This window comes from Epinephelus fuscoguttatus, linkage group LG1 (assembly GCF_011397635.1).
Source record: "Epinephelus fuscoguttatus linkage group LG1, E.fuscoguttatus.final_Chr_v1".
NCBI classification, from domain to species: Eukaryota; Metazoa; Chordata; class Actinopteri; order Perciformes; family Serranidae; genus Epinephelus; species Epinephelus fuscoguttatus.
This window is the reverse complement of record NC_064752.1, coordinates 14,402,862-14,428,974: the sequence shown is the minus strand read 5'-3', so window position 1 is coordinate 14,428,974 and position 26,113 is coordinate 14,402,862. Positions and strand designations below refer to the sequence as shown.

Below are 26,113 nucleotides of genomic sequence, written 5' to 3'. Positions count from 1 at the left end.
GACGACATACTATACGATGACATTTTATTCATAATTTTGGATGACATACTATACTATGACTTTTTTCATTAGTTTTTAAGATGTGCTATACTATGGTGTTTTTTCATTATTTTGGACGACATGCTATACTACGACGTTTTTTCATAATTTTGGACGACATGCTATACTATGACGTTTTTTCATAATTTTGGACGACATGCTATACTATGACATTTTTTCATGATTTTGGATGACATGCTATACTATGACATTTTTTCATTATTTTGGACGACATGCTATACTATGACATTTTTTCATTATTTTGGACGACATGCTATACTATGACATTTTTTCATGATTTTGGACGACATGCTATACTATGACGTTTTTTCATTATTTTGGACGACATGCTATACTATGACATTTTTTCATGATTTTGGACGACATGCTATACTACGACGTTTTTTCATAATTTTGGACGACATGCTATACTATGACGTTTTTTCATAATTTTGGACGACATGCTATACTATGACTTTTTTCATTAGTTTTTAAGATGTGCTATACTATGGTGTTTTTTCATTATTTTGGACGACATGCTATACTACGACGTTTTTTCATAATTTTGGACGACATGCTATACTATGACGTTTTTTCATTATTTTGGACGACATGCTATACTATGACATTTTTTCATGATTTTGGACGACATGCTATACTACGACGTTTTTTCATAATTTTGGACGACATGCTATACTACAACGTTTTTTCATTATTTTGGACGACATGCTATACTATGACGTTTTTTCATAATTTTGGATGACATGCTATACTATGACATTTTTTCATTATTTTGGACGACATGCTATACTATGACATTTTTTCATGATTTTGGATGACATGCTATACTATGACATTTTTTCATTATTTTGGACGACATGCTATACTATGACATTTTTTCATGATTTTGGACGACATGCTATACTACGACGTTTTTTCATAATTTTGGACGACATGCTATACTACGACGTTTTTTCATTATTTTGGACGACATGCTATACTATGACATTTTTTCATGATTTTGGACGACATGCTATACTATGACATTTTTTCATGATTTTGGATGACATGCTATACGATGACGTTTTTTCATAATTTTGGTTGACATGCTATACTATGACATTTTTTCATTATTTTGGACGACATGCTATATTATGACGTTTTTTTCATGATTTTGGACGACATGCTATACTATGACATTTTTTCATTATTTTGGACGACATGCCATGGTGTGACATTTTTTCATAATTTTGGACGACATACTGTACTGTGACATTTTTCATGATTTTTTAAAGACATGCTATACTATGACATTTTTTCATTATTTTGGACGACATACTATACTATGATGTTTTTTCGTGATTTTGGACGACATGCTATATTATGACGTTTTTTCATAATTTTGGACGACATGCTATACTATGATGTTTTTTCGTGATTTTGGACGACATGCTATATTATGACGTTTTTTCATGATTTTGGACGACATGCTATGGTGTGACATTTTTTCATTATTTTGGACAACATACTGTACTATGACATTTTTCATGATTTTTTTAAGACATGCTATACTATGACTTTTTTTCATGATTTTGGACGACATACTATATTATGACATTTTTTCATTATTTTGGACGACATACTATATTATGACGTTTTTTCATTATTTTGGACGACATACTATATTATGACGTTTTTTCATGATTTTGGACGACATGCTATACTACGACGTTTTTTCATTATTTTGGACGACATGCTATACTATGACATTTTTTCATTATTTTTAGACAACATGCTATACTATGACATTTTTTCATTATTTTGGTTGACATGCTATACTATGACATTTTTTCATTATTTTGGACGACATGCTATACTATGACATTTTTTCATTATTTTGGACGACATGCTATACTATGACATTTTTTCATGATTTTGGACGACATGCTATACTATGACATTTTTTCATGATTTTGGACGACATGCTATACTATGACATTTTTTCATTATTTTGGACGACATACTATACTATGACATTTTATTCATTATTTTGGACGACATACTATACTATGACATTTTATTCATAATTTTGGATGACATGCTATACTATGACGTTTTTTCATGATTTTGGACGACATGCCATGGTGTGACATTTTTTCATAATTTTGGACGACATACTGTACTATGACGTTTTTTCATAATTTTGGATGACATGCTATACTATGACATTTTTTCATAACTTTGCAGGACAGTGTACTATGATGTTTTTTTTCATGAAATTTTCATGACACACTACTGACTGTTTTTGATTAAAGTTTGACGACATACTATAAGTATTTAGTGCAATTTTGACAACATACTATACTATGACTTTTAATGGCATTTTAAATGACAATGTGCTATGCCTTTTAAGGCCTAAATTTAGTTGACTCTCAGTCAGCTTTGCAGGCTTAATCAACGTCAGAATTTTATTTAACGTTACATGTAGTTTACTTACCGTGTGATATGTAGTAAGGTGGTGCAACCTGAAGTATCTCTTCAGTTTGGCTGATTTCTTCCCAGCTAATTGGAGGCCGTCTTTCTCTTGAGTTGAGCTTTTTCAAAGCAGTGTTAAAGAGGCTAAAGGAACACATACTGTTCAATTTTATTGATGCATTAAGATGGCTTCACACTTGTTGAATAAAAGCACTCCTTCCTGCAGGTGCCTTACAGTAAGAGCTTGTCAGATACAGTTTTACAGTAAAGGAGTTGCAGGAAATGTTTGCATTAACATCATGAGAGGGGATCAAAACAGTTCCATCAGTGCTTAGCTGGACTGAAGTGATGCACTATCAGTGCCCATTAGTATGCTTCTTTTTATGTTGGATCATTAAGTGTTGACCATTCATACAGAAAATATTGGAGTTGTTTAATCTCACAAGATTAGAGGTTCAAGTATTAGTGTTTGTAACTGTTCCAGCTGTATTTCCTATTGGTAAATTCAAGTGTCCCTAGGGAGTTAAAGTTACATCAACTGCAATAAATGTGTTGAATTCAGAGAGATATAAACAGTGTATGCCCTTCGTTTAGTAGTTGTCAGTAGAACAGTTTTATTGACTTCGTTTGAGGATGTCTTTCAGAAAAACAACTGCAGATTCAGGAATGTTGGTTCCCAATAATCAGGCCTGTAAGATCCATGAAAGACTGATTATTTCAGTTTGTGGGTCTTGAGGAAAAACGTAGAGGTTATTTGCAGCCTGTATCGGCCTTGTTATGTGTTATTTATTCGTAATGTATCGATTTAGTGATTTATTTAGTTAGTAGCCCACATCAGGGTCCTGCAGTGTCTTTCATACTGTATATAGATTTTTATTTGGCAGCTGGCCAAAAACTGTTCTTTAGATTTTTATTTTTGTATGAAGTATTTCTTCTTTCACAAGAGCATGTGGAAGTGCTGCATTAATGTGAGCTTGTGACTTCATACTGTATTTTTTAAGATACTTAAAATGCTACATAATTTACATGATTTTACTTTAATGTTTACATCACTTTCTTTATTGTGGCATTAGATCTTTCTAAATTTGTTCATCAACAGGAGAATGTCTAACGCAAAGCCCTGTAGTCTCATGAGACTAAACACTGAAGACACCTCATTCTGTCTCTGCCATGTGAAGATGATATATATACTCTGCTCTACATATTGCAGTTATCTAGTACTTGGGCACGCATTTAGCACACTTGCTATAACAACTGTTATTTCTGAGCCTTTTGTGTGGTGCGCTCACAGTAACAGGAGGGCGTGGAAAAGATGATAGATCCTGAGAGCTCGCCTCATGCAGAGGCCTTGGTTTCAAGTAGCAGCAAACCATTCATTTAAAATAATTTCATGTTTCCCTCCACCAATTCTCCTTCCTTCCAGTGCTATTATCAGAGCAGTTGTGGCAACATATTATTCAGAGGATGGTAGCTATCTTCTTTTTTCTCCAGGGGCTGACAAACTGTTTTTTAAACTGTATTATTAGTTTACAACAAGAAGTAAAAAAAGAAAAAAACCACACTCCCACGGAGGGGCTGCCAGTCATTTAGCTGAAGATGATGCAGGTTTGCTAATGTACAATTCTGTTTTAGTCCTCCCTTTATTTTTAAAACCAAAGGTCAAATAAATGAACTAAGAAACCAGTAGATGTTTCCAAATCACACAAACGGTGCTGAAGTTTGAAAACATTTTTAATAGAAATAAAATTTTGTATAAAAAAAACTAAACATGCTTCACACACTTCATTAGTTTTCATGAGGTTTTACAAATACATAGTCAGATAGCCAGGCACTGTATCTTTTTGTACATTTCCCCAATTTTAGGATATGTCAGGACATAAAGCAGACATCATCAATCTATTTAATAACATACATTAACTTGCCATTTAATTTGGTCAGCACTCACATTTTATTCTGCAACACAAATGGTGTTGAAAGTAATACAGAGGGAGGCATGAAGAGCAGCATTGAATTCACAACACAAATGACCCCACGATGTTTTTCCCCAAGACATTAGAGGGCTTTTACAGTATGAAGCCAACTATTAATCTGTTCAGCGAGCTCAGGGTGATTGATAGAGATAATGTATACTTTTGCAATTAGATTTTCATTTGTTGGAAAGCCTTACAACTTCCCGACACCTCCTCCTTATCATGAGTGCCTGAGGAGGACATGTATAGTAATGAATTTTCCCAGTAGCTGGTCCATTATGGATATCTCCTTCAGGTCATATTGCACAATCCTCTCAAGGGCATACTTCATCTTAATTCCCCTCCTAATGGATCTGTACAGCTAAGCTTTACCCTTACACTACGTGTGACCAAGAGAACAGCTGGTGGCAGTGATGGGAGGGTCATCCTGGACGACAGCTTACGGTAACATCTCCTGGATAAAATACTGTTTATTTTAACCACGAGCCATCGTTTCAAAGCACATACAGGTATGCGGAGGGCAGTGGCAGCCTTGGGCTAGCTGGTAATACAAATCATGGCCTCACTTAAGCACAGATAAATAATCACTCACTAGACCTTCACCATTTGAGAACAGTTTTTAACGTACAATAGGCTCGGGCCCAAACAATTGTTAACAACGCTGCAACAGAGTTTTAAACGCATTCCAAAGATACTATTTTTTCTTTTTCTTCATTTTTTTTTTTTTTTAACGACACAACACAGGATGTTGAAACTGGCATGCTCAAAATCGGCAGAGACCATCTTATATGTGTAGTCCTTATCACTGACTCGGTGGAAACCTGGAAGAGGGGGGAAAAAAAATTACATGGAGTCTGGTACAGATTTGTTGCGTTGTTGAGATGATCGCCATTTCCAGTCATTTGACTCATGAGACTGGATTACATTTAGAAATAAAAACAAACACAACCCTACCCTCCCCCTTTAGAAATCCATGGACCATGTTTTCATGCCTTTTTGGTGTTGATTAATCCCTTGTGATGCCTTGAGGGTTTTTAAGATTAATTACAGTTTTTTAAAACTGGCAGACGACATTGAGAACACCTGAACATATTCTTGATTTAGTTCAGTTTCAGTCAGCACTGCTCAAGATGAAGGAGAAGTCTTTGAAAGGGGGCATAGCTGAAATGTAAACACTCAGAAAGAAAGCTCCATCCATCAGTCTCCAGGCCTCTGCCATGCAAGTATTTTTCATTTTTCTTTTCTTTTTTTAATGTGTATTCTTGTGAGGCAGACAGAAGATGGAACCTTGCAATTGTACTGTTATCTGTTCTGGTCCCCTGTTTTGTCCATTCCCGTGGTCTCTCATCGCCATGTCACGTCTTTGGGCAACATTTCTGTGATCTCCACCCGTACAATGACACATCCATTTTTTATGCCGGCTGTGTGAAACTCCACTGCATGTTTTTCTCCGTCAAGGTGGAAAATCCTGAATTACGATAAGAAGATTTGTCCCTTAGATTGCATGGTTGCTGTAGCTGATGTAGGTTTGCTTTGTTGAAAAAGCTGAAAGAGAAGAATGAGAGGGAGGCTGGGAGTTAAACAGAGTAAAGGTGAACTGTTGTGACCTGTGAGATAAGAGGAACTTCTGAAGGACATGTGGGTGTTGTGTTTGGCCTTGCTTCCTGATGTAGCAAGTGTAAGGTGAAATGTCAGATAATGGCGAATAATTTGTTCAGTTGCTGTTTACAGGATGTCCATGGGGTCTTAAGTAGTTATGACCTATTTTATGACACACATTTTGACATACTATACTATGACTTTGACATTTTTTTTTCTCGACATACTATACTATGACTTTGACATTTTTTTTTCTCGACATACTATACCATGATTTTTTTTTTTGACATACTATACTATGACTTTGACATTTTTTTTCTTGACATACTATACTATGACTTTTTATGCCATTTTTTTTTTTTTTTTTGGACATACTATACTATGACTTTGACATTTTTTTTTCTCGACATACTATACTATGACTTTTTTTTGACATACAATACTATGACTTTGACATTTTTTTTTCTCGACATACTATAACATGACTTTTTTTGACATACTATACTATGACTTTTTATTGTTTTTTTATGACAAAATAAAAACTATGATATTTTATTTATAAGGCATTTAATGACATACTATACCATGACTTTCATGGCATTTTTAGGCATACACTATACTATACTATATACTTTTAATACTTGTTTCTGTTGTTGCACATTTTTTATGACATACGGTATTATGAATTTTTATGGGTTTTTGAAGGACATACTATACATTGATTTGTATGGCATATTATCTACTAGCTACTAGCTAGTAGACTGTACATACTACTAGCTCTTCATCATGTTTACCTTGCTTAACATACAGTCCTTCATCAGAATATCTTTGTGCTTTGTTCCCAAACTGTGTGCTTTGTTCCCAAACTGTCTGTCAGAATTATGTTGCATTGAGACAGTGGTCCAGAGTGGTTACCACAAACAAAGACTTTTAGATGTGCTACTTTAAGTTATAGTATATTAGTTAAAGTATGTTGCTGATGTAACTGGTTAGAACTTCAAGTGGCAATGAGGTTTTAAAATGTTTGGAAAGGGTCTTCAAATGGTGTAACATGTTAATGAAATGAATTTATGAATTCTGTTTAGTCCTTGTGCTGTAGTGTAAAATAAATCCAAAATCCTCAACTCTGTGGCTGTATATTTACCCTTAATACATGCCTGTGCTACCTACAGCAGACAGGGGTTTCAGTGAATCCGACTGCCCCCACCACACCTCCTTTTCCTTCAGCTATCATGCCTTAACTTTCCAGTTGTCTCCCCACACCGTGTTAGCTGATTCACTGAGGCGGAGCAGATAAATCCTGACATATCGCCACCAGATCTCGGCAGTAGTAGGAGCTGGCCCAGACAGGAATTTTTCAATTTCATCAAGCCATATATCCACAGTGGCGATGACAATGACAAATGGTGCTTATTCAAATAGCCATGCACTGTACAACCCCTGTAAACGGTAACCCCATCAGGATAAATTGCTGCTGGCTATCAATTCTGCGCCTTTGCCTTCTCAACACTTATTGTAACAAAAGGCCCTATTAACCCTCCAGAGAAACTTAAAACAGGATATGAATTAATGTTGCACTGTATGTTTATATGTAGCTATTCTGATGGGCCTGCCATTGTTACTACATTGTCATTATGTTTGTATTGATTTCTGTTTTCTGTGTTCACCATAAATACATTGTCAGCTCTTTTATTCTCCTATGAAGGAAAACATTTCTCACTCCTGCTGAAAAGTAAAGAGTAAACAGAAGTTTAAAATCTGTGACAATAGGCTCGATTTCCTTGTTAAAACAGGCCAGACGGAGGGGATGCATCTCTGTTGACAGACATGACCGATTAAAACCTTTCCCTGCCTGAGGCGAGCGGAGGAAGAGTGTTTTGGACGTCACATGAGTAATTTCTGCTGACTAAATTGCTGAAGTCATTATTTACTTCACTGGTGTGTCAGTGACACAGTAGCACCAAGCACTTTTATTACCTCCGCCAAGGAGGTTATGTTTTCGCCCGCATTGGTCTGTTTGTCTGTTTGTTTGCAAAATAACTCAAAAAGTTCTGAACGGATTTTGATGAAATTTTCAGTAAAGGTTGATAATGGGAGGAACAGATGCTAAAATTTTGGTGGTGATCGGTTGAAGTGAAGTGGATAAAATAATAAAATGGCGGGAAATCCGAGCTGCTTGGTGAAGGTCTGCGCTCTCTGAGTGCTTTTCTAGTTGCTATTGTGATTAGGAGGAGGCACATGTTGAGAGATTGAACTGCTTCAGAATGGAGAGTCAAACATCCTTTGATTATTTACAATAACTTGAATCTCTGGTTGCAGCCAATGATTTTAATTATTGATCACATATTGACTATTATTCAATTAGTTGTTTCCTCTGTAGCATGTCAAACAGTGGAAAATGTCCATTATGTTTTCACAGAGCCCAAACTGAGGTCTTGAAATTAAGTGTTTTGTCCAGAACTTGAGGATATACATTTTTTATGAATATAAAGCAGAAAAAAGATCCAAATTCTTATATTACAGAAGCTGAACCTGGTTGAAGTTTGGCCTCATAAATGACTAGTTTTGTGCATTTTAAATAGTGAAGTCATTTATGTCTTAAATTTATGTCATTTATCTGACCTCTAAGTTAGTCTCTCTTTTTCCCCTTTGATTTTTCTACAGGGCTTTTTTTAGTATTAATTTTCTAGCAAAGCTGCAAAATTAGAGCATAGAAATGTTGTCTCTTTTTTTTTTTTTTTTTTTTTTACATTAAACTACATCTCTACAGATTGATTAGTTGATTGACACTAAATTAAGGGGTTAGAATTTTGATAACCGATTAATTATTCTTGTCATTTGTCAAGCTAAAATACCAAATGCTGGCTGAATTAAGCTGCTTTAATGTGCAGATTTGTTACTTTTTTTTTTTTCAGTCCTATATGATTATGATTCAAATTAAATATCTTTGGGGGGATTTGACTGTTCCTCAATTAAAAACACGCTAGTTAAAGGGGTCACACTAGGCTCTGGGAAAACACAATGTGCCTTTTCACTGCCCTCTGACATTTTCTACATGTTATTCATTAGCTTATATCAATTAATGAATTAATTAGAGTCTAATTAGATTAGACTTATTGATCGCCCAACTTGTCAACATTAACATTTTAGCACAACCCTGAGGTGCATGTGACACAAAATGTCTCTTTCTTAACCTTAAAAAAAAAAAAGTTTGACCAGGAGAGAAAAACCCAGTCATCAGAGTTTAAGACATTACTCTAACAAGTACTAACTTTTTCCTTTTTTCACTATTCAATTAATCAACTAATTCTTTCAGTAGGAGGGGTGTGATTAGAGAGAGCAACAGTCAAAAGGAGAGGGTCCTTTAAAGCATGAGATGTCAGATTTCAGATATAACCACTACATTTAATGAAATGATGATGAAAAGAAAATGACAATGAAAAAAAAATCATTGTTTAACTTGTCATATTTTAAGGTTGTACTGAAGCAGAACTGCAGTTGTATTGTTGAGCTGCAGAAACTGTTCTGTGTTGATAACAGTAATCCATTTCATCATGACTTCACCACCCCACACACATAATTGAGAATCCTGTAACGCTTCCTCCTGACTCGCCTCCCACCAAATAAACAACAGTGGCACATTTACTGGATTCAATGAAGTGTTAAATAACATGCCACACATCTGTTAATAAGTAATTATTTTTTACTCTGCTTCATATCTCTGAATCAATTTCTTTGATTTATTGACACTGAAGGACAAAACATGTTGGATTTAAAAAAACAAAACAGTGGGCTCTTAGTCACAGGCCTCCTCATTAGCATGCGTGTACTTACTTTGTGTTTCGAGGCTTTCGCACAGCTCAGTCTTGGCTTCTCCATTGGGTCTGAGTCCGGCCTTGGGGTTGAACTTGTTGGACATGGTGGCGGCGGTAACCACAGCCTTGAGGCTGCGTGTGCGCTTGGGCACATTCTGCTCTGGGTGGAAGAGAACCACATAGACCTTCGGCATGTACAGCAACCCGAGGGACACTGAGGCGCTCAGGCTCACGGAGATGGTCAGCGTGGTTGTTTGGATGTACATCTGCAAGAGGAAAACACCAACATGAAAAACACAAACAGTGAAACCTTTTTTTGTTTGCGGATTTTACAGATTTTCCTATATGGGTAGAGACCTGTACAGTACAAGTGACATCTGCTGTGTATCATTGTAATTAGAGCATCCAATGACCCGTTAGTTGGCCAAGCTGTTGAAGTAGTTTCTACTGTGTCAACTAGAGGCTTCAAAACTATTTACGGCAAGTGGTGTTATTAAATCAGCATCTCATCTGCCTTTACGTCCCGTGTGCCGAACCAGCCAAGGCCACCCTGTTTGTTTAATTTTCTGCCATACTAGTTTTAATATGGCCATCACGTCAGCCTGAACACAGATTCTGTTAACAGCAGTCGATTGGATCCTATTCTGACTCATAACAAGCAGGCCCGTAAAAAAAGAAACAAGCTCGTGAAAATTTTACACATGGTCAGTTCCTCTGAATCATGGGGGAGGGCAACGCTGGGTATCACTCTCACTCATTCCATTTTAATTGTTTGCAAAGCTGCAGCAAATTAATGAGTCATCTTCAGGGAGGCATTAAAGATGAAGGAAAGCTTGTGTTATTTCTATACATCATGCTATGTTGTGAGTGCTTGATTGGCCATCTGTGAGAAATTACTTTGCAAGTTGTGTTACGGAAGTTACAATTTAATGATACTGCAGACTTCAATGCATCCAAACACTCTCCACAACAGAAACTCAAACTGTCTCAGACTCAGTGTTTTTGCTTTTTAGCATCTATGATAACAGTAAAATGATCAGTCACATCACATTGTTTGGACCATAATTACGAGCAGCAGTGGGTAAAACAACATTTAAGATGGCCTGTGTGATACTGTGAAGATTAATAATTTCCCCCCAGGGATCAACAAAGTATTTCTGATTTTGACATGATATCTATAGCTTGTGTCAACAGACCACAAACAGTTACAAACAAACAAAATCCAACATGAACACCAGCAGAGTCAAATCAGCTGATTTAGAATGAAGAGAGAGGATTCGGCAGTCAAGGACGGTCTACAATGGTCAATAAAACAGGTTCTCAACAATTTTGAATCAACGCAACTCCAAGAGGTTATTGAGCAAACAGCCTTGACTGTACACAAAATATTAGGCTGATTGGTCCAGTAGTTTGCTGGGTGCAGTAGTTAGCTGCGTCGCTCCACAACCAGGAACCATGGATTACCAGAACCATTTGGAATCATGGATAATTACAAAACATCAGCCAATGTTGAAAGATGACGAAAACTGACTAAATTACGGTCCACAACTTAAAGGAGCTAATGTTAATATTTCACTGGAGTTGCACTCTGTATAATTTCTATGCAACAACTAATGACGATTAGTTGATTGATTGAAGAAAGACGGATACACAGATTCACACATATGTACACTCATGCATGATCCCATCCAGGCTTAACCCTGCAAAAATAATGAACTGCTAGAACTATGTAAGAAAAAACAAAAATAATTAAAAAGAAAAAACAATAAATTAATTACAATTTAGGGCATTTTTTAAAGTGTAGCAGTGGGAACAATGGGAAATTTTCCCACTCTTCCAATCCGCACATCATCGCACAAATTCAGCAAAAGTAGCACAGCTCCCTGAGTAGCTAACATGGGCGATGACTCATCACATACTTCTGACCAACTTTAGTTTTAATCAGTATCCAGTTGTTGTAAGCTTGACGGGGAGTGATACGGAAAGATACATCAAAGACACATCTCGCCAACTTCAAGGAAATACTTTCACAAATAGCTGATCAATAATCTAATTATTAATCATTATTAAGCTGCTTGGGATTTGAGAAATACTGCTGCTAAAAAGAACATCTTACACTACTGTACTATAACTGTACTGCACATGACAATTATGTTTGAGGCAGACTACTTCCTGTCATGTGTTCCCTGTTCAGAGTACATCTCTGATTAAAGGACTTAGAGGGCTTCAAAGGTATATATGGTAACGTGGGCAGGAGATGCATCATTATCACAGGGGAAAATATTCTTATATGAGAACATGACAAGCTGTTTTTTATTGGGCTTTAGTATGCAGATAAATGTATCATATGTCCTCCAGGACATTATTTATTCAAGCATGGAAACAGATACAGTTTCAGTGTAGTTATTCTCACTTGGTTATAGATGTCTAAAAACCTCCTAATCCAAATTTGATCAGTAAGCAACAAAGTCAGTCCTGCTCTGCAGCCTGACGCTTCAGCATCTGGTCTGCATCTGTTGCTATGGGAAACAACATAAACTATCAGTACTTCTTTTACACTTTAGGTTCTCACTCTGCCTCGAGCTGAAGCTGTTTTTGTTTGTTTTTCACTTTTAAAAGTATTTAATGAGACACACTTAGAGTTTCTGTCTTCTAAAGGCGGTTTACTAAATATACCAGTAACAGAATTATTTCTTTACATTAAAAAAGTATTCCAGAGGCCACATGTCTGATTTTCTCTGTAGGAAGGGACAAGCAGATTTTCAATAGAACACACTGCTGCAGGGCGACAATGATCTAAATCTCAGAGGAAATGAGCAGGCGTATTATTTAGGGCTGCCACCTGAAAGTCGATGAGTTGACTCATCGGTTGATGACCTCTCAGCTGAATTGAAATTCTTCAAGTTGAGGTGTCGATATTGTTTTGTGCACATATTGATATTTTTTAAGTATTTAGGTGCATTGATTTGCTCAGCCGTGCCCTCCGTCTCTCTGTTTATCAAATCACATGAGACAAGCTCAATGAGGTAAGATAGCTAGCTGACGCCCCCACCCTACTCCCTGGCATCTGGACTGAGAATGGACGGCACCTATGGAGAGTATTGACAATGCAAGACTTGGAAAGCTGCTGCAGACTCTGGGGCCAGGGTACACTGTCCCTAAAAGAGACACTGGCTGTGTCTGAAGTCACTTACTACTCACTATATAGTCCATTGTATAGTGAGTTCGCCATTTTGTAGTGCTGTCCGAATGTAAAGAAGGAATTATTATAACCTATATAGTGGCCTCAAAGTATCCCACAATACACCGTGACAAGTAGTGTAAAACTAATGGTTACTAACCAAGCAATATAGCCCATCATGCACTGCGTCAAAAGAACAAACAGACTATATGGGACAGACACTGAGACCAATGTGGAGAGAGAGAGCAACTAACTTGCTGTACATGTTTAACTTATAATGACACGTTGAAGCAGGGGTGTGTTTATGATAATACCGGTATATTTTTCAATATCATATGAAAAATTCATATCATGATACTCGGGATATTTAGACTTGTTGACATATTGACATCATACTGTTATCCATGGCAGCAAGCATGGCTGAAAGTGAAATTATCAGTGACTCCACGGTGGTTCGAAAACGAGGAGCAGCTTAAGTAGTGTGGAATAAACTGTTGCATTGTTTGGCATGGGCATCTTGAATGTTTTATGAACAGCCCCGGACTTCTCAGTCTCTTTTCGCGACTTACCGCTCAGAGGGAACTCATTCAGCGGCTCCTCTGGCAGCAGCACAATGTCTCTCCCTCTCCTCTCCTCTCCTCTCTGGCCATGCTCACATGGGAGTTGGTGTTGTCAAGTGATTCTGTCATAAACCTTTGGTAATGTAAACCTATGTGCGGCTTGTGGCTTGACAAAAAAACACATATATGTGAATGTGTGATAGTTATGGTATGGTACTGTTTTCTTAAATCAATAATAACATATATACATATTTTAATACATTTGTCATATCCCCAAGAATAATGCAAAAATACGCAAAATACTCTGAAATATCGTGATATCATTTTTGGGCCATATTGCCCATCGCATATGTTGAAATTTGTTTTACCAGTATTTCTTTGCCATGTAATAAATTGTCAGTTTAATGTGTCATCATCGGCCACCGAAGAGACAAAAATAAATCAGCAACTGATCTTCTTTAGTGCTTCACAGTTACTGTACAGAGTAGGGCTAATAACACTAGCTAATGTTAGCGAGCTGGATCTCTACTGATTTGTGCCGCAATGCTGTAATGCATGAATGACGTTATACATTAAATTTAAGTAATTACATGACTGACTGGCAAAACAAACTTCAACATCACAAAGTTTAGACGGAAAATTACTTTTGTTAGTAGGACAGGCTGCAACCGCGCTGCTCTCTCTCCTCTTGTCTGTCTGCCAATGTAACGTTAATAATGTGTTTAATGTGAACAGAGCAGCGAATCAAAATACTGTGTAACGTTATGTATTAATTTGGGGAAAATATGCTCAGTATAATTGAATGTTTCTCACAAATATGCATTTCAGTATTTGTTACGGATGGTTCACCAACTGATGTTAATATGACATGTTTTGATTGTGCGACAGCAATGACGTATTTAATGGCGCTGAGAAAATAACCTGGGTAGTAAATGAGTGAATAATTTTGGACACAGCCAGCGTTATCCAAACAGTGCATGCCAAAAAAAAAAAAAAAAAAAAGGGAATGCAAAGTTAAATCCTAATATTAAAAATCAAAACAATTCTGATTCAGGCACAGCCCCAGTGTTATCCTTTTTAGGCTACTATGAGAACTGATTTACAGCTGTAATCAAACCATTGATGACTGAATATGTGATCTCAACACATGCTAGCAGATCAGGATGAAACATTCCTGGAGCCATGATGCACGTGGTCGCTCACACGTTTTGTACCTTCAACTGTAAATATTTTATACGATTCTGCCTTTAGAGTAGTATGTCTTACTTCTGACACGGTGAGGTTTCATCAGCAGTCATGTGACCCCTCCACCTCCTATCCCCATAGTTCCCTGCTGATTTTTCATCAAAGCAGAGTAACATTTAGCTCCCCAGATGTGACCTCTGCTTGAATATCTTGTTTGTTTTTATTATTTGTGACTCTCCATGGTGCTTTCCCTTCATACTGGCTGCATCTCATCTCAGCCAGTGCTGCTACGCTGTGGGACTGCTGGCTGGAGAGAAGAATGGAAGAATGGGGGCTGTATGATGGAGGGACAGCTGCAGCGGTCCCCCCCCAGCTGTAGGGAGTGTTAACCAGTGAACTGCTCTGGGCTCAGTTCATTGCTGCCTCAGGGACGGACTGTTGAACCCAAGCTGTTACTCACATAAACAGGGAAAAAAATGTTCTGTGGCCTTTCAACCAAGAGTAAAAGCCATTCTTTGGGTCACTTAGCTTATTTTGTTATATAGTGACAGAAGAATGACAAACAAAGATGAGTTAATTAACCATAATTTGAAATAGCGCTCAGAGATATAGCTTAAATTAGTGTCAAGATATTTAAATCAATTAATCTGCAGACTGCTTTGTAAATTCATTGTCTACTTAACTATCAAATATATCATTTTGCGCGACTGAGAGTCCAGAACTCAGAGATATTCAACTTGAAAAGATCTCAGACACTCTTTTACCAAAATAATAGTTGCTAATTAATTTCTGTCATTTAGCTCAACAATTGATGAACTACTTATTTCAGCTTTAGTTCAAATTAAATATTATTTCTTTAGAATTAAGGCAAATTAAAGCAAAAGTATCAGGATGAAAATATAAGAATAAAATAATAGAAAATAATGAAATTAAAAGTTCAATGCAATGAACTGTGCTGCACTGTTCAGGTTAAACTTTTGCATTTTTCAAGCTGGACCCTATTTTTCGCATGTTGTTGTGTCTCAGTGACTAATTGAGACAACTTTTTTTTTTTTTAATTGGTCCAGTATTGAGCGACAGAGCTGCAGCCAAATCATTATGGACAATTATGCATCACTATTTTACATCCACTAAAAATGCTTGTTTTTGCCACTGACAGGCTCAGGTTGTTACTACATAGAGTGTTAGAAGTGTCTGACAATGTTACAGAGAGGAACCCACACAGTTATGCACCCTTTTTCTTTACCTACCTTTCTGGAAATGTTACGCTTTTCTTTGTTTAGGTTAAAATGCTATTAATAAGCTGATGGCACACTAAAATGTAAGTGAATTCCACCAGAAATATAAACTCATAATTATACCATTCTCATATGGTTCTAAGAAAACTCGACCAATCTTTGCATTTGAGCGTCCTGTCTGTCTTTCCCACGTGGAGGCCTCCGACTGACGTAACTACTCCAACTGATGCTGTAAGAGCCAAAACTCGGGTCAACATCAGCACTGCTTTCGAGCGATGACGAAGACTGATGCAGCTCCATCCTGAGCTAAAAAGGGACGAGATGGTCGCAGAGTTTCTGTTGGACCGGTATTTTTAGTTTGCCTCTAATGTAACAAAGGCCATAACGTTATATACGACAACACAGCATCCAGTTGCTAATGGCTAACGTTAGCCTACTGTAGTGTAGCCTCTGAAACATTAACGTTATCTTCCTTGTGCATTTCCACTTACTAGTAACGTTAACGCTACTGTCTAACGTTAGCACTGTAACCTTATTCTAAAACTCATCAGTCATCACTGACTCCGGTTGAGTTTTAAAAATCTGGGGTTGCGTTTGACTGTCTGTGTTGTAACATTACACTTGCTCTCCTCTTCGGTGTATCTAACGTTGCCTTGGCAACGCCTACGTCTATCATAGACGTAATGAGGACTAATGGAGGAGGGGGGAGTAGGCCTTTGGAGGGAGGCGGGAGTTGTGGATGTTCACATTTTTTCTAAGTGCTGTGTGAAATGCAAGAAAGGTAGGAGTAGCTGTAATCTGGTCTGTTGTCTTGCACAACTCAATTCACGAGATTTCAAGAATTTTCCTTGAACAAGACTTGGTTAGACAAAAACAAACAGATTGCATCAAATGACAGGTTAAGAAAAACATTTTTCCTCTTTGTCAGACACTTATTATAATAACAATCGGAGCCTTTCTGTGGCAAAGGCACTTCTAGTGGATGTAACCTGACAGTGTGATACTGCCCTGGTTACACTGCAGCCCTGTTGCTCAATACTGAACAAGTTTCAAAAACTGCAGTCTTTATTAGTCACTTAGACACAAAAGATGGGAAATAGAGTCCAAGTCCATTGTTAGAGTCTGAATAATGGTGTATTTTTGGGGTTGATGCCAGTAGTGATTTTTGAGATCTACAAAAATCAGATGATCATATATTGTGTTTTTTTTGTTTGTTTTTTTTTACATATAACAAATTCTCAACAAAGATTTTTCACTAGAATCCTTTGAGAATCCTAAAGCCTCGGACTGAATGTGACATTTTACAGTAAAATAAAAACTGGACAAAAACCCACTAACACCTGCAGTCACCTGGCTTCTGTATTTAATGGTAAAGGTTACAATTGCCGTTCACTTCTGGGACAATTGACTCTGCAGCAGTAACGGGTATTTATCGGCTTCAGCTCCAATCGGCAGCGATGGAAATGCGACATCCGGGTGGACATGCTAATTACTGCCCATTTTCCAGTGCAATGTAATGACAGGTAGCCACAACATACTGTTCGTCTCTGTACAAGCAGAGCTCAAACATCATTTAAAATTTAGTTTGAGAGAGAGACTCAATAAGAAAGAGATGTAAAAACCACAAGTAACCACCATAACAGCTACACTGGCCTCCATGCTGCTTTCTACTGTTTACTAACTCCTTTTCTGGCCCATATAAGATGTCGAACATGACACACCGGGACAAAAAGAAAAACCTAGAAGGGCATACTCCTCTGCTGGTCTACTAGCAATGGGAAAGGAGTTTATTGCCCATTTTTAAAGGTTTTCCGAAGTTTAAAAAAAACCTTGCATACAGGTGCAAATTTTGTTGTAAATAGGTATAAAAGCAATAATGCTTTTAAACGACCTCAAATGTATTTTTGGCATTTCTGTACTGCAATTTGTTGTTACTTCTCAGCTGACATATACACCAGTACAAGATATCTTAATTAAGCTAGTCTTTACTGATGTACTGGCATTGCTAACTTACCAGGCAGAATCATTAAGGTCACAAGTGACTTGTGACCTTAATGATTCTGAAACTCAGAGCTCACATGTGACCTCAACGAGTCTGTAAGGGTTCACACCCACACAGAGTTTAAAGCCTGTGACTGCACACCAGTCAGTTAGAACTCAAGAAGCCTCTTGGATCAGAGGTGAAACTCTTCAAGAAACTCAGGCTAGTCCAGTGCTATGATATAGCACTTAAGGTTACCATGTCCTGGATGACTGAGAATCTTCACCAACATGTTACCAGTCAGCCTTAAAAAACAACTGGACCACACTGTCACAGCACAGTTCTACCAAGAAGAATGGTTGCCAAGTCCTTGTTTGAAAATCAGTATATCTGTGTCTGGTGTTTGCTCAGACAGACCAAAGTGCCACTGGATTTCTTTCAAAAAAGAAAAACGACCTCCAACTGTACTGCTTCATGGAGCTACCGAGCGTTTGCTTACAAATGGACTCTTGTTTTCAGTGTCAAATCAACTCCAGTCTTCAGTCCATTAATTTGGTTCCTCCTGATTGCAGTCCACCTGAGCATGCACACGCCAGAGCTCATAAAAGCAAGTTGCCGTATATCCCACACACCTATCAAAGGGTTGCCATGAGCAGATCTGAGCCTCTGCCTGAGGCAAAACACAACATAGGGGAGGTAGTGTATTACAGTGATAATTTATGAACTCGAAGGAGAGGGAAACAATGTCAATCCATTAGTACATATATGATGAGAGGAGTTAAAGAAATCCCACATCCCTGCCTGCAGAGTGCAACACATCTGAGTGAGAACGTCTATGATAGCTGGTAACGTCAGATTAATCTGAGGGTAAATTAATGTAAACAGATTCTATTTTCAACCAGAGACTCTGGAGAGCATCTGCTTCAGGATGCAAACTATCAAATTCATTTAAACAGCGTAACTCCCATTGAGCTGCTGTGTTATTTCTCAGCATGCTATGGAAATGTTCAGCAGAGAGGCTTGCTGCATGAGAATTCAATATAATTGTGCTCTAATTAAGCTAATAAACAAATAGAAGCCTTAGGGGACAAAATAATATAGCTTCATCGGAGTGTGTCATTTATAAAGATCACAATTCTTTGGCCTTGATTAGCTTCACGTCCTATTCACCCATTATTGGAGCACCCAGAGGTCAACAGCCAAGACCCAGAGGGCTACTCTGCTGTAGGCCTAATGAATGCAACAACTGCTCTCTGAAGTCCAAGATGTTGCTCAGCTCCCTCTGCTGCGTAACATCAATCCTCATTATGCATTACTGGGCCTGTGGGATTTTACTGTGAATAATGCTGTTTGTCTTTGTGCTGAAAAGAGACAAAGGGAGAAATGTAAAAGGACCAGGGGAGGTGTAGCAGGTAGCACTCCTGCCTGACATCTGGTCTCGTTGAACTCACTGCAACTCCCACTCTGTCTGACTAGTGCACCAACAGCAGTTTTCTGTCCTCGAGTTGACAGTGCCAATAGTGTGATGGAGACTTCATAGAGAAATAAACAACACCATGCTATTCATCAGTCCATTCATGCACTGTAATGGCAGGACCTCTTTGTGTGGGCTGATTGAATTTGAACTGAGCCTATTGTGCTGAAGCCTCATTCCCATGCATGCTATTGTCCGACGCCTCTGCTCCTGCCTCCTGTCTTTGAGGCAGCCGCTGATTTAGACTGTTTCTGCAGGTAAGCAGGTGTCACGTCTATTCCTGAAGCTAGCGCAAAGCTCGGTGATCACGCTCCACAGATAGACCAGATGTCCCTGTTTGAATGATAGAGAGAGCCTCCCATGGCATTTGTTACATTTATCCTGGCACCAGATGACAAATAAATGAGTGTGCTTGTAATGCTGAGGCAGGGGCCTGCTGTAAAGTGGTGATGAGCACATAGGCGGCTCGATAAGGTAAATCAAGACCCGGAGGAAGTGGAGCATTTAATTGCTCTGAAAGACGTGTTAACGTGGGCTGTGAGGCTTTGTGCGGCCTGTCATTTACAGTAAGGTGATTATGAGGTGTGTTTGCTTTGACATGTTAATTCCTTAAATAAGAACATTGTTTATGTAACAGCTCAGTGAATCAGTCACAGGGTTTGTTTTCACATGGAGCCTAGCACAGTGACGCTGGCTACTTTATTGTGTGGCAGTAAAATCCAACAATATGTTGTTATCTACACAATATATGTTAATGTCTTTTGATCCGATGGCTCTATCACCAGGATGACATCATAATGAAAGCAGTACTAGAATCTTTTATTTAACTAAAAGTAGGGATACTACGGTGTAAAGATACTATGTTAGGCATTAAAAATCTTTCACGTGTAAAAGAATACAAGTATTAGCATCAAAATGTGCTTGAAGTGAGATTGTCAATAGTATCAATACTTTTCAATACAATCTCCATTAATTATATACTCTATTATCGAAAAACAGATCTATAATCAGATTTTCAACCCAGGGCTACACAGATGAAACTACTGGGAAGAACATCAACTTGTCGTCAACCTGTGGCTGTTATAGCAATGAGCCCATCGTGTCACTGGAGGCGTGTTCTGTGGCCTTTTCAGTACAAGCACTATAGGGTCCAAAATTGGTACCCACAAATTGCCATGTGCGAGTAAAAATATACATAAATGAGGTCAGCCACCATGGGCAGATCGCTGATATAAGCCTACTTCACTTCATCACTACAACACGTATGTTGATTGACCATATTTGTTTTGCATTGACTCTGCACACTGTGTTGTGGCATGCAACAAATGAGAGGAGAATTTCACACTAACTGCAAAGAGAGCCTGCGCCTACGTGGCGACACATTGTCGACTAGAGCAGAATTGTGGAAGTACAGTTATAAGTAAATTTAGCAAGAAGCGGCACCTCACTGAGGTGTTTGACAATAGCTCTACAGAGAATCAAGACAGCAGAAAAAGTCATTGGTTGCCTCCTCCCCTCTTTGTCAGTCATTGCAAACAGCTGCACTGTCTCAAGAGCCAAAAACATCACACCACCTGTTCGAACTGTTACCCTCTGGTAGGCCTTACAGGTCCATCAAATCCACAGCCACCAGATTCACAAATAGCTTCTTCCCAAATGCAAAAATTTCACTAAACAAACACACTCCTGCACCTTATTCTTTATTGCTCTTTTTATTGTAATAGTTTTATTTATATTTCCTTTTTTTTAATGTTGTATTTACTGTATGCACCATGGTGGAGTAGCCCTCAAAATTTCGTTGTATTGTAAAAAAACACAGCTCGGCTCCGCCCCTCACTCACCTTCTCCACCGCAGAAACTCTGATTCACACATTCATAACATCCAGACTCGACTACTGCAACAGCATTCTGTATGGTTCATCTTCAAAAGTCCTCAACAAACTACAATACATCCAGAATTCTGCTGCCCGTCTCCTCACCCAGTCCTGCGACCATATCAGGCCCATCCTCCAGAACTTCCATTCAGTTCAAAGTCCTTCTCCTCACCTTCAAAGCCCTCCATAACCAGGCCCCATCTTACCTCGCTGACCTGTTGCACCATCACACCCCCTCCCGCAGTCTCCGCTCCTCTGATGCAAATCTCCTCTCTCTACCACACAGGACCAAGCACAAAACCTGGGGGGACAAAGCCTTCTCCACTGCTGCCCCCTCCCTCTGGAACTCTCTCCCCCAACACATCCGTAACGGTACAGACTTAAACTCCTTCAAATCTTTGGTCTCACCAGAATTGTCTCAGTCTTGTTAGTCATCTAGTTAGTCAATCCACTATTCCAACAATCACCAACTCTGGTTCAATTCAATTCAATTCAATTTTATTTATAAAGCCCAATATCACAAATCACAATTTGCCTCACAGGGCTTTACAGCATACGACATCCCTCTGTCCTTATGACCCTCGCAGCGGATAAGGAAAAACTCCCCCAAAAAAACCCCTTTAACGGGGAAAAAAAACGGTAGAAACCTCAGGAAGAGCAACTGAGGAGGGATCCCTCTTCCAGGACGGACAGACGTGCAATAGATGTCGTACAGAACAGATCAGCATAACAAATTAATAGTTATAGTTCTGGCTACTGCGGTACAATATGTTGAAAGTATGTATTAATATCTGTCAGTATACAAGTGTGACAATAGTCATATGTGTATAATAACAGTAGAAGTATGACTAATGACTAATGATGGCAGCAGCAGCAGCAGGAGGCATCTGGCAGGACCACGGCAGCAGCACAACCACACACGTCACGCTGTCCAGGCACCGCTGCGATATGAGTTCAGTTAAAATAAATCTTTAATTCACTGAGTTAGATGTGAAAATAAGCTGATCTGCACACTGTTTATCCCTGTCGTCTCTTGATGCCTCTCAGCTGAGAGCAGCAGCTCTCACTCGCTCTTTGGAGGCTACAGTAGCATTACATTAGGGCTGGGCGATAAATCGATTTTATCGATTAATTCGAATTTGTAGTTTAGGCCGATTTGTTTTAATGAAAATCGAGTTTCTATTTAAAATCTGCCACCGCCGCTCCACGCTGGGCTCCTGTAGTTCAAGAGAACGAGTTCTTCAGCGCTTTTGTGTGCTCACCTGTCTGTGAGTGTGTGTGTGTGTGTGTGTGTGTGTGCGCATCAGGGCCGAACTCCGCCGTGCGCGACACAGAGAGCAGAGGAGGATTTTAGATGCGCACCATGTAGGGACATAAATGACATGCCGTTGTGTAAATAAGATAAATAAGTGTTAACAACGCCAAGCTGGCAGACCCCCGAACCGTAGTAAAGGGACCACCAAAGCCATTAGCTCCTGTAGCTTGTGTTAGCTCGTTGTGGCAACAACACATAAACAACGGGACTTCGTCGGCACTTTATTTTCAGCACTGCAGGGATGATGCACAGCCTCTCTCATCAGTGTCTGACTTTTACATAGAGGGAAATAACTCAAAAACAACATGCAGAACTGCGTAGGCTTCTTCACTGTGGCTGCTCGATGTAAACAGAGCACATGCCTCACTTTCTTCCTGTGGCGCATCCGTCTGACGTCACACAACACACCCGGCGCACTAACGTCTCATACCTCCAACATCAACTACACACATACACAACTCCACACACACAAACCACACACATCTGGCTCAGCCTGTAACATAAGGCTATTTAGTTTGTTTAATAAAAGGACAGGATATAGACCTGTTCTATAGGAAAGGTAACCTTAAATGACTTCTGTTGTGATCCAGTATGATGGTAGGGGAAACACTGCTGTATGATAAGAAAGGGGTCTGGGAGAAAAAGAAATCACAGATGCAGTCGCCATGTATATTGCAAGAGATGTGGTGCCCATACATAGGCTACTGTGGAAAAGCTGGGGCTTATTCACATGCTGAAAGCTTTGGACCCCAGGTATGTGCTACCAGGCCGCAAATATGTTTTTTTTAACCAGGAGGGGAAAAAAATCGATTTAAATCGTGAATCGGATTTTTTGTGAAAAAATCGGAGAATTTTTTTTTAGGCCATATCGCCCAGCCCTACATTACATCATATTTCAACAAACATATGATTAATGGCAACAAAACAAACAGGGAAATAACACTTAGGGTGACAATTTAAAAGTAACAGTTTACTTATTTCAAAATGATACTACGCCACTGCTGGTTTGGTCATTAATGAAAAACCGTACCTCTGTTGCCACAAGTTAGTATGTTAATACAGAAGTCAGCCCGCACCAGTGGTTACAATGGCAACGGCACACATTAAAATGGCTGCCGCTTTGACCATCCTGCTACACTGATTTGAATGGGAATGTCTGTTCTGCTCTCATTTTATATCTATGAGGAAAGATCTTATTGGGTGGAAAATACTACATTGTTGTCATGGTTACAACAGCAACCACTTAAGGTTAAGGTTAGGGAACAATGTGGGCACGTTTAAAAATATATATATAGATTTTTTTTCCTTTTCAGAAGCATATGGGTATAGTCTCTATAACAGCATCACAGTACCTCCTCCTTTGCTTGCTCTGTCGCTTGAGCGTAAACACATTTGGTTTTTGGGGATTCTGTCGTGAGTCTTGGGAGGATCATCCACAATAACAAAGAAACTTCGTGCTGCGTGGTCTGACTAGACTAAACCACATTAGAGTGTGAGTTAAATTAAGTTTTTTCCGACTCGACACTCAAAGGGCCTTTTGGTTATATATTAAATATGATTATTCTCTCTCAAATGAGGAAAGAAAAAAAATGTAGGACATTTCCCTGAAGCAAGATTTCCATTTTGTCTCCTATTTCATGTCTTACCTTAACAACGCTCAGGGCAATGGTAAAAGTTTTCCAAATGATAAAAGTGAAACTATCTCCCAGACATTGTGTGTACAACTTTCCACAGGAAATAATAATTAATGAGTGACTAATATAATTTGGAGTGCCTTACATTAAAACTGTGTGGGAGAAGTTTTTCAGGGTTTGTAAATTAAATTCAACCGAGGTGAAGAAGAAGAAGAAGAAGAAGAAGAAGAAGAAGAAGAAGAAGAAGAAAGTAGGACTTCACTTATCCTTCAAAGATTTCTTTTCACTTCTGTTTTACTATTCAAAGCCATGCTAGCTAATGGATTACCTCATCCTCCAAAAAAGCCGTTCACTCAGTGTGATTGTATAATTCTCTTTCATCTTCAGAGCGAGGAGATGGAATGATTAAACAAAGAACTCGCTGATATCCATGGCTGCTGTTGACATAGGACTTAAGATGTGCAACAGTCACATTAAAAAATAACGTGCACTTTGAACTCGGGCCGCTTTTTCTTTACTCTGTGTTGTGATCAAGACCGTATGGTGATGGTAGCTGACATTTCCGTACATTTTCCTGATTGTATTTCAGTAAGTGTAATGGTCGAGCTCAGCAGGTCTCGGGTTGTTTTCAACATGTAGCTGCTGTTGCTCATTTTAGTGTTAACAGCAGGAGATTTATGGGGTAAGAAGAGGAGGCCAGTATGCAGATTCACAGTAGTTTGGACTCAGTGTTGATAACACAACATGCAGCATATGAAAACAAGTCATTGTACTGTTGGTCACATCCTGCATTATTAATGCTGTTCAATTGGCTGCAGTCATATGCATATTTTCTGCAATGCTGTAGACTATAGAAATTATTTTGGGATGCTGAGCGTGACACAATGCACACTCTCTGTCTCTCAAGAAGGTTTTTCCACAAAGGTAACTATCACAGCCAGATTTCCAGGCCAGCGTTTTGATGCATTGTTTTGTTTAATCCCAGAGGGAAGGAGGTAAGGATTAATTTGTTGCATCTGTCAGACCCATGCTGGCAACGCCAATAGTTTCCATGCCAGTATGAGGCTTTTCCCTCACCACTGTCCTCTCTTGTAGCCACTGAGCCCCTTTTGTTACACCGCCAAAAGACCTCTTTCAACTGGATCTACACATTTCTACTGTCATTGTTGTACCCCTTTGGCTTTGTACCCAGACCCAACCCGAGCTCCAAGCCCAGCCTCCATTTCCATGTCCCTTTTGGATCCCTCTTGACCTGTAGCCTCCCAGTGCTCCCACTGGATGTGATCCAGGTCCATGGTTCATGAGGTCAGGCGCACTGATTTGACACGGGAATACGAGTGTGAGCTTGTGTTTGTGTAAACAGCTCAGTGGTCTCTAATGCACTGTGGCATGCAGCCATCACACAGAAGTGAGTCACAGGCCTGCGTGCAGTTATTAGAGAACGCATTTATAACACTGTGTGTCCACATTTGGTAAGTTGTTCGTAGATTTGAAACACGAGGCTTCAACATGACACCCCTTATTTTTTTTTGTTTATAGCTGCTGGGTTTATTTCTAAAATTGCTCTCGTCATGAAATAAAGGCAGAGTGGAATATTTTGATAAGAAAATAAACACTGGCGTTCGGCGTGGGACTGAGGGACAAATTTAAACAATGCTGAACTACAGTTGTTAAAAAAGTAGACAAATCTGCAGTAAGAAGTACTTATTTTTGTAATTCTAGTATTATGAATTTGCTATGTGACTATGTGATCCTTTAGAGTGATGTATGAGG

The 26,113-nt window shown here is 38.8% G+C and overlaps 1 protein-coding gene across 3 annotated transcripts in view; it reads right to left on the bottom strand.

Moving 5' to 3' along the window:
• Positions 1–4,273: 4,273 nt before the first annotated feature.
• LOC125879015 (metabotropic glutamate receptor 4-like) overlaps positions 4,274–26,113 on the bottom strand; it is a 277,294-nt gene continuing 255,454 nt past the window's right edge. For all 3 annotated transcript variants that reach the window (XM_049560999.1, XM_049561738.1, XM_049562541.1), the window contains exons 10-11: positions 9,918–10,164; positions 4,274–6,029 (exon numbers count right to left, since the gene is read on the bottom strand). In XM_049560999.1, coding sequence (XP_049416956.1) covers positions 5,980–6,029; positions 9,918–10,164 — 297 coding nt within the window. In that variant the 3' untranslated portion in view covers positions 4,274–5,979. The remainder of the gene's footprint in view (positions 6,030–9,917; positions 10,165–26,113) is intronic.